Below are 17,970 nucleotides of genomic sequence, written 5' to 3'. Positions count from 1 at the left end.
TGATGATTTTGATTGGTGATTGATGTCTTGCTGAGCTGTTAGCTCATCCTTGTTTTCTACGTGGTTTTCAGGTTCTGGGAAAGGGAAGGAAGTCGTGGATTAGCGGTCCAGAGTCTGATCTGTGATTAGGTACTTGATACTTTTGATTTTTGTACAGTCATGGCTTATATGTTCTATTTTGTTCTTTCTATTTGTAAGCCATGCACTATATCTGTATATGATTATTTTGAGAAAAGAAAAGATAGATGAACTGCGCTGTATTTGGATGTTTATAGTAGCTCTGTGTTTTTCTGTCTATTTAATCTCTAGAAGAAAGTCGGAAGCAAATTCCAAAATCCGATCCTGGATTTTCAAAGGCTGTGTCGTGAGTCGATGCGAGCGGGATCCGTCCCGGTCGGGTTGGGTCGTGACAAACTGGACCACTACCTGAGTCCCGGACTTCCATTGTACCACCACTTGAGACTCTATGCTCCACGACTCTATGCTCCACCAGGCCACTACCTAAAGCTCGTACTTCCGCCGGACTGTCACTTGAGGCCCCGAGCTCCACCAGGCCATCACCTTATAATTGGAGTTCCACCGAAGTACCATCTTTCTTCTACAGTCTTTCTAACTCCTATCTCCTTCCAACTACAGTCCTCCCGACCTCCGTCACCTACTATGGTCACTCCGACCTCCATCACCATACAACGGTCTTTCAGACTCTAGTCTCCTGCAAACTACAATCTTTCAGACTCCTATCTCCTGCCAACTTCGGTCCTCCCGACCTCTGTCGCCTACTATGCTCACTTCAACCTCCATCACCATACAACGGTCTGTCAGACCCCGGTCTCCTGCCAACGACAGTCTTCCAGACTCCTATCTCCTGCCGACTACAGTCCTTCTGACCTTCATCACCAGACAACGGTCTTTATTTAGACCTCGATCTCCTGCCGACTACGGTCCTCATGACTTCTGTCGCCTACTACGGTTCTTCCGACCTACATTGCCAGACAATGGTCTTCCTGACCCCAATCTCCTACCAACTACGGTCTTTTGGACCCCCGTCTCGTGCCAACTATGGCCTTTTCAACTAAACAAACATGTATATTATCATAACTCCCACTATGTAATGCGCTCTATATGATGTACATTTGTACCATCAAGCCAAGACCTTCTCCAAGGAAGGGCCTCATTTGTAATCGACTGCAAATACTAGTGTATTCATTCAAACTGGGCCAGGCCCCGTGGTTTTTCCCCCTTTTTCAGGGGTTTCCACGTAAAAACTATGGTGTCTCTTATGAATGCTACACCCTCTCTCTTATCTGATTCTGTGCTGAATCTTCGTATAATGCTAAGACGTTAAACTATATATTTTCTCTACCGTCGCGAATACTCCAAGACGCAACATTTATTATTCAAGAGCTCATGTTTAGTTGGCTTTTCTTGAAAACCATTTTTCTAATTTTTTTCATGTTCTTATACTCAATGGATTGGAATCCAATGCTCCACCCTCCAAGGAGAGACCCCTCGCCTACTTTTGCTTTGTTCAAATGTGATATATTCATCTTGGACTTATGCTTCGTTTGAGACAGTTTTATTATTGATTTCTAAAGTTGCTTTTTAGTACAAAATTTTCTAATAATTTTTTGTATTATGAAGTTGCTTTAGAAAGCAGTAAAAAAATAATAAAAATTGAAGTTTTAATCAATTTCCAATCTTTTTTTTATGGAAGAATAATATTTTGTCTCATATAATGTTCAGTTAAATATGATAAACTCCTTTGACTTTTTTAATTACATCAAATATCTCCCTCAAGTTAACTTTTGCATTCATTAACTTAAAAAAATTCTATATCTAATCTATATATAAAAAACCTACAACTTGGGGTGTCAAATTTTGACACAACCCGAAACACGACCCGAACCCGACCCGGAAAAATCTGGGTTAGGGTCAAACCGGACCCGAAATGGGTCGGGTTCGAGTTCAACAAATCAATCCATTTTTAAAAATCGGGTCGAGTTCGGGTTGACCCAGCAATCCAAAATTGACCAAAAATTGACACGAAAACTCCTATTTGACCTGGAAACTCGAGATTGACCCATTTTTTACCCAATTTTGACCCGAAAATCGAATATTGACCCGATTTTGACCCGAAAATTAGCAATTATAGGTCAACTTCGGGTCATTCGTGTCGGGTCGGGTTGACCCGGACCCGAATCGGGTCGGGTTTGGGTCCAGAAACCTGACCCGTTTTTAAAAATGGGTAGGGTTCGAGTTGACCCGAATAGTATCGGGTCAATTCCAGGTTCGGCCTAAACCCGACCCACTAAACCGAATTGACACCCCTACCTACAACTTTCCCTAAAGTACTAACATACATTTTGTTTAACATATTTTGACATGGAGTTACAATTTTTACAAACATACCACAAACTTTTACATATTTATATCTAATACATAAATTGTAATATTTATTTATATGACACTCAAATAATTAAATCACATAAAAAATATCACTATTATTAATATTTCTAAAGAAAAATATACATTTTCAAATACATATCTTAATATAACTAAAACATTAAATCAAATTTTAAATATTCGATATAAAAACATAAAAATTTTATGATATACATGTAAATCCTGCTATAATATATTAAAAAATAAACTAGATGAAAGTTATTTTTGTAAAATTTTATACATAATACTTCAATATTGATTATTAACAAAACTATCATCCTTTTACATTTTTTTTAGAATAGGTTCAAATATTAAATACAAAAAAACACGTAAGAATATCATAATGTTTGTTTGAATGCCTTCGAATTTACGCTGGAATTAATACAATTCATGATATCGTATATAAGCAATAATCTTAGCGCAAATCTAAAAGCATTCAAGTCAATTCTAATGCAAATTATATCATAATATTCTTATATAATTTTTTTTTCAATCATTATATTATATAGGTTAGTAGCATTAATGGAAAACATAATAGGCAAAATAGAGCTAAACAATATGCATAGAGGCCAATTTCAAGTCTAAATTATCCTACAAGTTCCAACATACAGAAATAATGGAAGGAAAAAGAAACACATCAAGATATCCTAATAGAAAATATATCAAGATAGACTCCAACATAATTAGATTTGCTTTAAGATTAGAGTTGCATACAAATGAATTTGTATTGCACTAATCTCAAAATAAATCTAACAATCTTGAATCTTATCCCTATCAAAATATCCTTATATAATTTTTATGCTATAGAATGCTGTGTTACAAGCAAAGGATATTAATGTTATAGAATGTTCCAAATTATTATAAACTTGATTGGATTGATTTGCAGGAAAAATTATTTTATGCGAACACCGAACCACGTTCAGAGACCAATAAAAATGTACCACGTCACTTTTTTACTGTACAGCGGCTCAGTACAGCTCGGTACTGCAGCATCAGGACGTAGAGTTGCATCTGACGTCCGCACAAAATAATTTTTCGATTTGCGGGCTCCGATTATAGCTTAAACATTGAAAGATTAAAACATGTAACATGTTGCAAAAAATTCAAATATCTCAAGATGGCTAACAAGAAAAGAAGAAAAAAAGTTACAATTATCACTTCAAGCACCCAAATAATGCTTAGAAAAACAGTCAAGAATTTATATCAAACAAAAAGCAAATCACAAAACTTCCAATTTATGATTTTCAAACCATATTAAAACATATTTCCATTTTCTGCAATCACTTTTTCGCAGATGTGTTGGATAGGAACAAAGAACTAAGAGCAGTTTCTGCAACTCTCTTGGGTGTAATGCGATTCTTCGACCATTCTTCCAAGTTTCTGCGGTGAAGATCATTCAAATTGATGGAAGGACGCTTTTCCTTTATCATATTTTCAGCTTTTTTCCAATCTTCAGCTAGGCCTAAAGTCACTAGAAGAGCACACATCACACAGACACTTCTACCATGACCTGTAGCACATATTAACTTGTGTCAAATTTTATGGCATCAATAGAAAAATAGAAAATAATATATAAGGGGTTGTTTGACTATAAGTAGAATTTAATTCAAGTAAGATTTTGGATTCGTTTGGAGCAGCTTTCTTACTGTTTTCTAAAACAGTTTTTCGAATACAATTCTTTTTTTGGAACGGGGGTATCTACCCGTTGCCATCCCGCTTAAGAGGCGCCTAGTGGCGTAACAAATCCCTCGGCGAGCCTACCAACAACCAGCCCCACAGGTGCAGGACCCGCAGTTATTTTCTCTTCACTTAAGGGATTGCACCGCATGAGAGGGAATTCGAACATGGGCTGGAGGGTTCCCAACCATGCTCACCCATCAACCCAGCTAAGCCCCGGTGGGGTGTACAAAACTTCTTAGTTCTAGAAATTTGTATACTAGAAAGAAGTAAGAAAATTATCTCAAACAAAACCTTATTAAATATCATAAATCCAGATTTAGTGAACTTTGGAGGCATTAATCTAAAAGAAGTTTGGCAAGGTAGATATTAAATATGATTAAATCCTAATATATTATTTGAGAGATATTTTCAAAATTTAAAATTTTAATGAAGGATAAGAAGCAGCATATAGTAGGGTATGGATCTCTTAAATCCTGATTCCTCTGGAAGTTCTAAATTTGGGATTTAGCTTAAAATGGGAGAAAAATACTATTAGCTATGATTTAGCCTAAATGGTTAAATATTGCAACCAGACAGCCCTTTAAATCGCAAGTAGCTGAAAGGCTGAATTCTGTACTCAATTCACACTTGGGATTCAAATATAGAAAGAAAACCCAATGTCACTGGCATTACTACAGGAGTTTTTTCATGAAAAATATTGCTAGAAAATCATAATTACGAGTGATGAGACTCACAAGCCCTGTTAAGTTAACAAATTTCAATGATAAGAATGGGTCCTGGCCAACTCAATTAGATCCTATACTTCTTTGTATGGCAAATAAGAGAAATATTAATGATTAAAATTTTCATACAAGAATATAATTTTAGCAAGTAACCAACAAAATGAGCAAAAGAGAGAATCCATGGAGAAATTTTCTAATATACAAGGGCTACATAAAAGCAGCTAGAAAATTCATACTGACAGTATTGACCATTAGACCTATCTGATAAAATTCAGATCACGACCATGAGATTGCATCAAGATAGATGAAGAATTTCCATCATATCCATAAAATCAACCACAAGATTTGAGGCATGAAATAAAATTTGAAGATCCAGCTTAAATTACACTCGACATTAATCCAAGGGCCATCCTACAACCTGATACCGATCATTGGACACATGGAACTTAAAGCTCAAAGGTATTGTAGGCCCGTTGTACCATCTCACCTTCACAAGGGTTCAACAAAAATCTCAAAAATAAGGTGTCTCAGTTATCAACCCTCTGATTAATTGTATGATAAAAATACCCTTCAATCAAAGGTTTTTTCATGTAATTTGTTAAGTTTCCTGATCTACATCAACAAGGGGATGGAACCTTTTGTGTAGTTATAGACTCCTCCAGGAAGAAGAGAAAGAAGCAAGATTAGAGAATGGACATAATAGAAATCTTATTTCCTAAATTCAATTATAGCATATGGGGCCTATTTAGTGTTTACATAAACTTGTTTTGGGTTTAACAAAGGGTTAGACTAGCTAGTTCAATATAAGTAAAATAAAAAAACTAAAATGGGTGAGACCTGTTTAATGCTAAAATAAATTGAATCACAAGTTGTTATAGACAGCAAGTTGTTGTGGTGCTCTCAATCTTTGAAATATTTGATTCATTCTTCTTCTATGATAGACTTTAAATATGTTCTTATCTTTATGTTGATTTTTTGAATTGTTTATCCATTCTTGATATTGTTGATTTCTATCTTTGAATACAAAATTGTTCATTCCTCTTCTATTATAGACTTTAAATATTTTATTATCTTGATGCTGATTTTTTGAATTGTTCACTCATTCTTGATATTGTTGTTGTATATTTGAATTCAAAAGAAAATATTGTCACTTAACATAATTCCATCAAGAAGAATCTTAGCGATAAAACGTCTCTTCCATTCATCATTCTATAAAAGTACTAACCTGCCTATAAATCTCACAACTCTAAATAACTACTTTCCCAAGAGGGTAAACGACTAATAACTCTCATCCTTACCCTCAAAGGGAAGAGGGCTCTCTTTTGTACCCTCATTTTTTTATACAAAGAAGAAACTCTACTAAATTAACTTAAAATCTTATTCACTTAAAAGCGTAGGAGGATTATCCTAAGGACAAAATCCCAAAGATACGATAATAGCCTCGCGACGAACCATCAATCCTAGATCTATCTTCTAATATTAAAAGATCATTTCTCACAAAATTATGAATATTATAACTCTCATAACCAGTGAAATTCCTCCACCTACACATCTCAAAACATTACTACATCATCTGAATCACGACCAAATTCTCATAATAAAAAAATTAATTAAAAAAAATCAGTAGCTGAATTTTAATCAAAAGGGGGCTATTTTGCTGGTTTTTAGAATCGAGATTCAAATATTTGAGTCCAAAAAAGATCAGGGTAGCAATGGCGGCCAAAAAAGTGAAAAACTCACGTTTAAACATTATGATAACACTTAAAATATTTCACAAGTAGTATCATATAGTTTTAGTAAAGGAAAAATTATCATTAAGGTGAAGCACCTGATTGTAGTCTGGGAAGAAAAGAGTACAACATCTACCGTCCTTTAAAAAATGTAATTAGAGATAAATTGATCTTGGAAGTCAAGGAAGATGCATACTTTCAGGCCTTCTAAAGGCAAATTATCAAGGAATCACTTCTTAAATAACTGTGGTAGATGTAACATAAATTAGAAAAAGAAGTGATGAGGACATCCGACCGTGGAAAGTTTATTAGAGAAGAAGACGAAGATCTGCGGCAATGATTGGACCACTTTATTTTTGAGTTATTATTTGTATTTGATTTATTTATGCATTTTTTCGTTTTTACCCTCACTTGAGGATGTAGGTTCATGTGACCCCAGGGGCACTTTCATCTTTAAAGTTGTTATTATATTTTGGCTATTTATAGTCCCTTCTCCTCTTTGGAGGATGATGATCATTATGAGAAGAAAATTCTGTACTTTCTATTTGAGAGCTTGAGATTTCTTGTAAGAGTTGAAGTCCCTATGTGAGGGGAACGTATTACCCATCAACCGCAGGAAGCGCTCGGGCTCGTGGTCCATCTCCTCCACAACTTCTTCCCCTTCTTTCTCCTAGCTGCCGCCCCATCCTCCTTTCTTTTTCCCTTGGCTGAAATTCCCCACCCAAACCCTAGCCTACGCCCCCCCCCACCTTTCCCGTTCCTCCCTTGGCCGAACTCCTCCCCAAGCCCTAGGCCGACCGCCATCCAACCGCCGGCCCCACCCCCCTTTCCCTAGGCTGCCAGCCCCATCAACCCTCCCCTTAGATCCAAATTAATCCAAGCATTCACTACTTTCCTAAATTATCTCATTGTAAATTTGGAAGGTCAATTAATTCAAATTTGAATTTGAAATTCCTTTTTTAAATAAGAAGAGTTATTTTAGGAAAGTAACAAAAGTTCTTACAATCAAGGCCATTTAAATTAGAGAGATAATTGTATTAAATTATTTTTCTTAATTTAAATTGGCTTAGATTGGCAACTCATTTAAGCCCCTTAATTCCCTCAAATCTTCATTAAATCCTGTGGTCTCTCTCTCTTAGCTAATTATGAAGTCCATTAAAGCTCCCCAATCAATCCATCAATTCCCCACCTAATTGGGCCGCCCCATTCCCCTTCCTTCTTTATTTTTGGGAAATTCAAATTCAAATTTCCCAATCAATTCCACCCTTTAAAGCTGGAATTAAATTTCATTATTTTGAGTTGATTTCCCTCCCTCAATCAACACACAAAATCTGAATCAATTTCCCCTTTTCCCTCCTAGCTTGGGCCGCCCACTTAGCCCCACTGCCTTCTCTATATAATTTTTCTCTTATGCTTGATATTTCACCTAAGGATGAAGAAGGAGATCATCCTCCCTTGAACAACTACATTCAAACTCCTCGAGCATTGCAACCCTTCAACGACGACAAGGAGTGTTGATTCCAAGGCAAACCACAAATGAACATTGGAGCACTAGTTCAAGAGCTTGGAGTTCCACATCAAGATTAGTAACTTGACAAAGGCGAACTCTCTTCCGACCCTTCCTCCTTCTAACCTCTCCTCGATCATGGCATCATTAAAAGTTATGAAAGCTTCTCCGCTAAGCCGCTATGATGAGTATGTGTGAGGGGTCTTAATAGTAACTAGTCTTATTGTTAATCAAGAGATTTCTTTTGAAAACTCCACGTTAAGCAAAGTTGGATTTACTTTGATTATTTTGTGCTACAAATTTTACCTTGTAATAAATTGCCTAGGCCTAATAATTGCTTTATTGTTTTCAATCTATTGTTTAATCCGTAGGAACTTGAATAATTGCTATTGCTCCGTCACAAAGCGTGTAATTTCAAAGTTAATACATTTGCCTATGCATTTAGTTCTACATCAAGAAGTAGATAACTGAGAAAACAAACTAACAATTTCAGATAAACATTCATCATCTCTAAATCAATCAAAGGTATACCAACTTCAAACTTTAAATGCACCCTGCATCTGAAAACAGTTTAAACCTTTATGCTAATATAGGAAGTGAATTAAAAGCACCAGCTGACAAAAAATTCTTAAAAATTCTCAAACATTGTTCATGTTCCTAATAGGTTAATGAGCAACTCAAATAAGCTCTATAGAGTACCTTAAAGTTTCTTTCCCAAACTCCATCGGTTATTTACAAAATTATCTGCCTATCTAACAAACGATCATGTATCAACGTGTTTCAATTAACCGTATATGTCACTTCTTACGATAAATTACAAGGTGGATATTTCTTCCTTCCCTCCCAATTAATTTGCAGAGTTTCCAATTAATTTGTAGAGTAGAAACAATTGAAATGTAAGACAAATCAAACAAAAAATGATTGTAATTAATAAACTCAGATTCATAAAAATAACAATTGGGCAGGTATTTTATGTCCAATAAAATTTACTATGACAACTACATTCATTCCATTGGAACAGGACAGCTCTTCTATCAGAAAATATGCAAAGAAAAAAAGAAATTTTGTGAGTAGAACAGTCCATTTAAGAGAGTGACAGAGCTGAAAAAGGAACAAGGTATAAAATAAGACCAATACATGCTTGTAACAGAGGACAGGGTTGGGTGCAGGATAAAAATTCCATACATGGAGTCATTATTGGCACTACTCTTGATGCGGACATCGGCACGAAGATCTGGCGCATCTATCATAGGAGGCGTCGTAAATCGACGGCTCTAATTTAAGTTGTCATTTATGAATTATTTTCTGCATTTTAGTTTCTATTTTATGTTATTTCATATTTTACCCCTAGGTTAATTTATTTGAGTGTTGTGGCCCAAGGGACAATTTTGTAATTTTTTATTTTCTCATGTTGTGGCCTATATATAGGGCCTTTAGCTATTGTAATATGATGGTTAATTTGATATGAAAAAAAAATTGTGTGTTCCACACTTGTGTTCTTCTTGAGAGAGAACGAGAGTGAAATTTCTATGAGAGAAATCGAGAGTTTCACCAGCCGCAGGATGGGTCCGGGCTCGTGACGTGACGTCCCTTGGAGAAGGGCAAACGAACCACCCGTCAGTTTTCGGAAGAGTCCGAGGCTCGCGATTTTCATTTTATTTTCTTTCTTTCGTTATTATCTTTTCGTAGTCATTTTCATCTTCTTCCTCCATACCAAGCTCCACAAAATTTCCCCATTGCCGCCGGCCACCTTCACCCGATCCCACCCTCTCGGCCGCCGATCACTTTCCCCCATTAGCTCCTCCACCGCCGGCCACTCTTGTTTGTCTCCATGAATGAGGAGTCCATGTCACCTCTTAATGCTTGCCTAAAGAGTTCAAATAATTTAGGAAATTATTTTCATCCTATGAAATTCGAATTTTGAATTTCAAATAGTTTCCTAAATTAGAAAGCTATTTTAGGAAAGTATTGAATCTCATCCTACAGGATTTGTTTCCTAAACCACTTCCCCACCCGTTGGAAACAAAATTGAAGCCACACCTCTCTTGGCCGAATTCCTCTTGACTTTAATCCTTAATTTATTCCCTAATCCTATGGGAAGGAATTAGGAATTAATTAACCTCCACCTCAGCCCCATTAAATCCCGTCACCTCCTCCCAGCTTACCGCCTCCCCTTATTTGATTTCCTCATAGAAAAAAAAAACTGTCCACGTTTCTCAGCCAATAATTAATGCAGCCGTTGCCCATGCAAACCCAGCTATCGTAAGCCTCTTAATTGCTGTTTGGAAGATCTAACTGCTGTCCAGCAGTTTCAGCTGGATTCTTTTTGCTATAGCAACATCAAAGAAGCCTCTCGCCTCTCTCTCTCACGGCCTAGCCTTGCTGGAATATAGGCTGAAGCTCCTCTTCCTTTTCTTTCTCCAACACTGACGGCTGGACCTCTTTTCTGATTTCTGTGAGAAAATCTGAAATACTTCAGATTTCTTGAAGGAAAATTCTGAGAATTCATCTCAGGTTCTTGGTGAAATCAGTTGTCCCTAGCAAAATTCGTTTTCGTTCTACATCAACTCTACTGGAGAAAATAACACAATTATCAAAATGGGAACAATAAAATTTCTTTCAATAGAAAAGTGTGCTCACCATAGGCACAGTGTATGTACACAGGCTTCTTTAGAGCCCTCTTCTTGAATGCCCATTGAACAGCAGATTCAATTTGGAATGGTTCAGGGGCTCTAGTATCCCATGTTGCAATGCATATATAAGCATTATGCCAAAGAGCAGATGATCTTGGTAACTCACAGGTGCAATCAATAACAGCTGGGTTACCTGGTGGTAAATGTTCCAAGGAAGAAGGCCAACCTCCAACAAATAAACCCTCAGAAATTTCAGTAAACAATGGTTCCCCAATCATCCTCCTCCTCAAGAAAACAAAAATACGTATGAAAAATAGGAAAGGCCCAAATAAAAGTGTTGTCCAAAGTGGGAATGTCCCATCTGAGCTTTTTCCCAGAAGCAGAGGGAGGTTCACATATGGGTGTGAAGCTATAGAAACTAAAAATGAAATTAATGAAGAGTATAGGATCGGTATATAAAGAAATGGCAGCTGAAGGCGTTTGAAGAAAAGGAACAGCAAGAACAAGGCAGATGCCATGAGCCCAATCAGCTTTGATATCCCCATCAGTCCCTCAAAGTAATAAATTCCGTTTTCCTCTCATAGAAACCTGAGAATTATTAACTTGTTTATTAGTTGCACAAATATGGAATAAAAAACATATTTCCACAAAGTTAAGTATAAAAGTACCCAAGTAAAACTGTGAACCATATAATCACCAATAATGGCAGGGGCAACAACCGCAACCTTTCCCAATATTAAGGATCTGCTTTGTAAATTTGTCCATTCATGGCCGTTAAAGAGCACTCAAGGTGCTAATTCTAGTTAAATTAAGGGAAATCCTTTTAACCAACTTAAAACCATGTTGGTTTTCACTTACTCCTTGTTCCTTTCACATTAATTCTAGCTCTGACCTTCGTTGTGCTTGTTGAGCAAGTTTTTTCAAATTTAAGATAGAAATTAAGATGAGCCTTCCCAAAAAACCTTTCTTCAAGATATCATTTTTTGGGATTAAAATAACAAATATACTGCTCAAATCTTCATTATTTATATATCTAACATCCTGCCCAAAAAATGCATTAGCAACTTCATATGTTTGTGTGTGTCACCACCAACACATTGAGAGTTTAATGAAAGCGAAAAGGTTCGAGTTTTGTTGTGCTCTTCTAAATTTGGCAAGTATCACTGTAAATATGCAAGTTTTGTGCTTCACGCATTAAACATATGAACGTTAGATAATATTTCATGTCAACTTCTTTTAACAGAAAATACAAAGTTTTAGCCGATATTTCAAATAGAGATTTCAATGTAAAACCAAACAATAATCATAAAATATAAGTATAAAATAAAGAAAATGGTGGTTGTTTAGCCAAACTGAAGACAAGCTGGCTTGCTTGTGCTAACCTATGATGCACCAACACTCCACTTAAAGAGGGTATGTAGTGTCGGACACAGGACACGGCATAGACACATGTCCGACACGGCATTGGAGTGTCGCAATTTAAAAAATTAAAATTAAAATCGGACACGCATGTCCGGTAATTAAATGAGGTATCGCTAGGTACATGCTCGGTATCGCTAGGTACATGCTCGGTACCGCTCAGTACATGCTTGGTACTACTCAATATATGCTTGATACCGCTAGGTACATGCTCGGTACCGCTAGGTACATGCTTGGTACCGCTTCCCATACAAATAACTTATGAACTTTAAAAACAAGCAGAACTTCCAAATTACTCTTACAATAAAATTTTGTTCCGGGGGCGCTGCCCCTGGAAACCCCGTAACCTGATCGGGCAGGTCGAACCCCGTCAGGGGGCAGCGCCCCCTTGGACCCCCGGCAGACCGGTATATTGTTGTATTCATGTTGTCTTATTATTGGGATATTTCAATTTCACTTCATATCAATTTAATTTGATGTATTCATATGTATGATTGGTTTGTTAGCAAAATGAGCTCTGCTGCTGGCAGGAGTGGATTAGGTGAAGGTTCAAAAGAGCCATCTATAGAAAATGATAAGCCATTACAAATTCATTTTACAAAGTTAGAAAAAACATTTGAAGGAGGGAATGTGTCATTCAAATGCAATTATTGTGGTGGCACCTACAAAGGATCTTATTCTAGGGTGAAGGCACATATACTTAAAATTTATGGCCATGGAATAAAAATGTCCTAAGATTACTACGTCGCAGTTGATTGCTTGTCATTTTTACTATAATGTCACATTAATTTCTATATATCATATTAAAAAATTATTATGTCATGTCCACGCTGCACCCGTGTCCTATATTTTTAAAAGTTGCCGTGTCCGTGTCGTGTCGTGTCTGTGTCGCCGTGTCCATGTCGGTGCATCATAGGTGCTAACATACATAAAACTCATGGATTGCGATGTTTCTGAAATTATTTTGCAATACAAACTTAGCATTAGTTTGAGACCTAAGTAACAATTTAAGGATGCTCACAGATTTTAAAAATGATATTTTCATGATTCTGGTGTCCAAATCATATGTGGCTATATCAAAAAGTGGGCTTTATATACCTATCAGCTTTCCATGCAAGAAGACTATTTTAAGCGTAGATTAATTTGAGCGGTAAAGCATTGTTCTATTACAAAAACCATTCCCAAGTATCCAAAGCATAATGATATAGTGTACTCGCCCATGGAAATTCTATAGGGAAAGCCCCATCATGCAAAGTCGGATCCTCTTCAATAAATCCTATACTCTAATTAAATCAACTGCAGGATGGTCAACCACCCCAACAATCCATCAATACTTATTCAATTATTTGACTCCCATTAATTCTATTCTAGTTTGTCCTTAACTTCAGGAATAGTACTTGTTATTATTTATGGCCTATAAATATGTAAATCTTCTACGATTCAAGGCAAGCAAATAAATTCTTCTCCAATATTTCTTGTCTCTACTTTTAACATAGAATTAGGAATTTTTATTCCGTCAGGTTACCTGATGTAGCTCTACATCAGGTAGCCAATAATCTGTCGCCACGTGCTCTTACTCTTTACCGCGCGGACTGACAACCCGACCCGGAACGGACCCGGGAGTTTGCTTATTGCTCGGTATTACTAGGTATTGGTCGATTTTGCTCGACAAAAATAAAAAATACCATTCTTTGAAGAGCAATACCGAGTTCTTTTAGTTATTACTCGGTATTGCTTGGTATTGATTTTCACAGAGCGGTATTTCTCGTTATTGCCAAGCAATACCGAGTAATACCTAGCAATACGCGAACATAGTAATCCCGGATTCGGTCCGAGTCGGGTCGTCGGGCCGCGCGGTAAAGAGTAAGAGCACGTGGCAGTATATTATTGGCTACCTGACGTAGAGCTACATCAAGTAACCTGACGGGATAAAAATTATAGAATTAGAGAGTGATTTGCATTCCCTAAATCACTTGTTGTAATGGTTTGCCCAAGCCTCACCAAGCTTACTTCAATTCCGCAAGAGTTAGCATTAAGAATTACGAGCTCGCCTCAAAAACATCATAAGTTTGCTTGCATCCCAGCTCGCCGAAGTAATTCCAAAGCTAGTTGAGAACTCTTCTCACCGAACTTGTCTTGAATATAGCTCGCTAAACTAACCTCACCAAGAGCTGCTTGTAGAACAAATTCCACTTAGCCAAACAAGTCTCAAATACAGCTTGTCGAACACTTTTCAAAGCTTGCCAAACTCACGTCTAACTTGCTCACTTCTCAATGATGACATTCTCACAAAAAGTTTTTTGATCTTGAACAGCATGCCCCTTGCCATCTTCATGTCCCACCAATCTGATTAGATTGTTCTCTTTTAACAATAGCTATAATTAAAAAATGATTGGCCTCCAAAAAAAAACCTTCCCCTCTGATGTCACCTCCATCCATTAACTATTCATTCATGGCAATACTGGCAGTCATAAAAGCTTCTCATCAAATAAATTGCTCATAGTGCACAAAGTGAACGAGTAAAATTTTGGAGGACCAATTAGCTATGATGTTCATAAGAGAAAAATGCAATGGTAATTATCTCAATGGTGATGTCATTCTTCCTCAAAAAGACGATCTAAAATTTAGAACATGATAATCTAAAAATAATAAGATTATGCATTGGCTTATTAACATCATGGAATGGCTAAAAAAATCATGTTTTGCGACATGACTGTAATAACCGGTTCATCCGGCCGGTTCAAGTGAACCGGCCGGCCTAACCTATTAATACCGCGAACAGAAGAGTCGCGGAACAAGCAGTTCGCGCGAACAGATATCGGGCGGACGACCGAGGGCTTCGTGCGAGAGCGAGGTAAGTTCCGTTTTCCAATTTTTAGCAAATGATTACCTTCTAGGATAAGAAATAACAACTACTTTTCGTTCTTATTGTTATAGAAGCAAAGGTTTGGAGAGAATTTGCAACGAAAGGAAGAAACGACCAAGGAAAATTTAGGAAAAAGGTTTGTTGAAATTCTTTCGTATTTTTCCTATAAATTCTCCTCCTACATCGTTTAAAGTGAACGATATATTTCTTGAAGGAAAGGGAAGAGATTGTAGCGAAGAAAAAGGAAATTGGGAGAGAAAGGATTTTAAGAGTTTGAGAAATTCTCATTCGTAAGTGAAATTCTTTTTATATAAGTTTATTATGGGATTATAATTTTAAGTTTTACATGAAAGTTATAGTTTGAATTTTAGGGTTTTAGAAAGTGAAAGATCAAGTCATAAGTGTTGATCCCGCGAGGATTTAGCAATAAGAGAAATTAATTCAAGAATAGATCAAGCATCGAAGACCTGAAAAGTTTAAAGTGGGTAAATTATATTATTTATGTTTTATTGATGATTTCAATTTTCTAAATAATTGATTAAAAATCTTATATTATTAAATGTTGAAGGCAAATCTTTATGATTTTACAGTCTTAAGAAAGAATCTATATGTTATAAAGATTTAAAAGCTTAAAAAAAACAAAAAGAATTATTTATGAAAATGCATGTTAATTATGTTATATGAAATGGAAATAATAAGGATGAAAATGAGAAAAGAAAAGAAAAAGAGAATAAAGGAAAAGGGTATTGAAAATAACAGGAGTCACCCCCTTATAGTACTGGCTGGGGACGCCGTACTCGTGCACGAAAAAGGAAAAGGAAATTTCTATGGAAATGGGAAAAGGAAATCATATGAAAAAGGTTGTACCTTTGGGTACTTTAAGACGGTGCTCCTGTGCAAATCATATGGGAAAATGAAATACAAATGAAATATTAAAGTTAACAATTACTTCAAATTGATATAAATAAAAAATATCAAGAGAAGTATAAGTTAAGGAAATGAAAGAAATACGGTTAAGAAAGGATAGAAAATATCTTAATTAATTAATTTTAATGATTAATTTACATAATTTCCCACTGAGTTTACTTAGTAAACTCAAACCACAAGTTTAAATGTTTCAGGTAATTCCTAAGAAAAGAAATGGCAGAAAGAGAAGAACATGTTTACAGAAGACGAGGACCAAATGACAACAGGTAAAATATATTTTGTGTTTTTAGTGGCTCTTTATCATGAATGATGTAGTATTATGTTTAATGAATTTTATCGTCCGACTTTTCGTACCCGCCTCGTTAGATCGAGTATCCGGGCCGGGTCGTGACAATGACAAATGAATATGGGTTGTGGTACAAGTAATTTACTTGAACAATGAAAAAACAGCTGAGTTAGTCAAAATCAAAATGTCATCCACGGTCCTCGATAAGGTGAACTATCAATTTCTCGATACTATGATACTCTTAATAGGCATTGGACACAATTGAATGTCTTTTAAAGCTTAATTGGTAGTGTTTAGAAAATGCAACCAAGTATCGAAGAATGGTTGAGAATGAAAGGATAGCCAAATTTTTCCCAGACTAAACAAAAATTTTGATGAAGTTTGAATTAGTATATTTGGCACAAAAACCCTTCCCTACCATTCAGGAAATATTTTCAAACTCCAGAAAGAGAAAAGCAGCTGAAAAGGCAAATGATGGGAGACAAAGGCATCCAACCACTCCAAAAAAGTCCGCATTCACCTCCCAAGGTATGCATACATCCAACGAAAAAGCCTCAAAAAAGAAAATGACACGATGTGATCACTGATAAAAAAATGGACATACATAAAAAAAAAACTAACAGGAATTATACAAGAAACATACTAATTGAAAATCAAGGAAGCAAGGCCATGGCTTCTCAGCAAACAATAATGAATCTCTGAATCCATCTACCTTTGCACTTCCATCATTCAATCAAGAGCAAATGAAAATTCTAAACAAGATGTTCAACTAACTCCAAACAAACCAGCCCCAGTCTCATCTAACACAAGCATAGAATCAACTGCTCAAAAATATAGGATCATTAATGCCATGAATTAAAAGATTGATAATACCTAATCATGGATTGTGAGCTCAATAGTATCAGATCACATGATCAGGGATGTTTATCTATTTCACAAAATATATCATTGTTCTAAAGAGTACTCTAAAAGGACAACTAACAAATCATTATGTCTGGTTCCAAACATTGAGAGAATCAACATCTCATATTTCATATCCCTAAACTCAATTTTATTAGTTTCTATTTCCTAAACGTTTATGCAACCTCTTATATATCAACAAAATTATCAGGGTTATGAATTGTCTTACTAAACTTTTTCCTACTTAGTGTGAAGTCTAGGAGGTAGTATCTAGGACAACGACTGACAACGCTAAGAAAAAATCTGGACTCTATCTCCTGTATACTGAGAAAATCCTAAATTACAAATATATTCAGTATGTATCTTGTGTTCAAGAGAGTGTAACTATATAATGGCACCTCCATCTGTCTCATCTAAGCTTTATGTATATCCAAAAAATCCTTTCTTTTACAGATAAAAATCTAGAGTTATTTCAATGTGAAACTTATCAACTAACAAAACACACCTTTAACACATATAATATCATCCTAATAAAGCCTATCAAACTTTCTCTATCATTCATAGTGACATTTGGAGGACCCTCTCATGTGACCAAAATCATAGGACTAGATGGCTCATATCCTTCATAGATAACCACAATAGAATTACTTGAAATCTTCCTCATAAAAGACAAATCTAAGACTTATCACATTATTAAAAAATTACATCTTTATATACAAACTCAATCCAAAACTCAAATCAAGTCCTCAAGATTGACAATGGGAAGGAATATTTTTATTCAATTCTTGGAGACTTAACTTTTCAATAAAGGTTTGTACACCAAAGCTCTTACATATATACTCCTATATTTAAAAAAAA

At 35.9% G+C, this 17,970-nt stretch overlaps 1 protein-coding gene across 1 annotated transcript; it reads right to left on the bottom strand.

Annotated features, from left to right (window-relative positions):
* Positions 1-3,550: 3,550 nt before the first annotated feature.
* Positions 3,551-11,339, bottom strand: LOC110092594 (uncharacterized protein YnbD). Its single transcript, XM_028693004.1, has 2 exons — positions 10,722-11,339; positions 3,551-3,952 (listed from the first exon to the last, which is right to left on the bottom strand). The coding sequence occupies exons 1-2, from the start codon at positions 11,257-11,259 to the stop codon at positions 3,723-3,725; spliced, it is 768 nt and encodes a 255-aa protein (XP_028548837.1). The 5' UTR covers positions 11,260-11,339; the 3' UTR covers positions 3,551-3,722.
* Between the last annotated feature and the right edge of the window lie 6,631 nt (positions 11,340-17,970).

This window comes from Dendrobium catenatum, unplaced genomic scaffold (assembly GCF_001605985.2).
Source record: "Dendrobium catenatum unplaced genomic scaffold, ASM160598v2 fragScaff_scaffold_29, whole genome shotgun sequence".
NCBI lineage: Eukaryota > Viridiplantae > Streptophyta > Magnoliopsida > Asparagales > Orchidaceae > Dendrobium > Dendrobium catenatum.
The sequence above is the reverse complement of the archived record's forward strand: the minus strand, read 5'-3'. Positions and strand labels throughout refer to the sequence as shown.

What these genes read in the sequence shown, in the direction of transcription:
- LOC110092594 (XM_028693004.1), bottom strand. Translation starts at nt 11,259, where the DNA reads ATGGGGATATCAAAGCTGATTGGGCTCATGGCATCTGCCTTGTTCTTG. An exon ending in GTACATACACTGTGCCTATG is followed by an intron (nt 3,953 to 10,721) that starts GTGAGCACACTT and finishes TATGTGCTACAG; the next exon opens with GTCATGGTAGAAGTGTCTGT.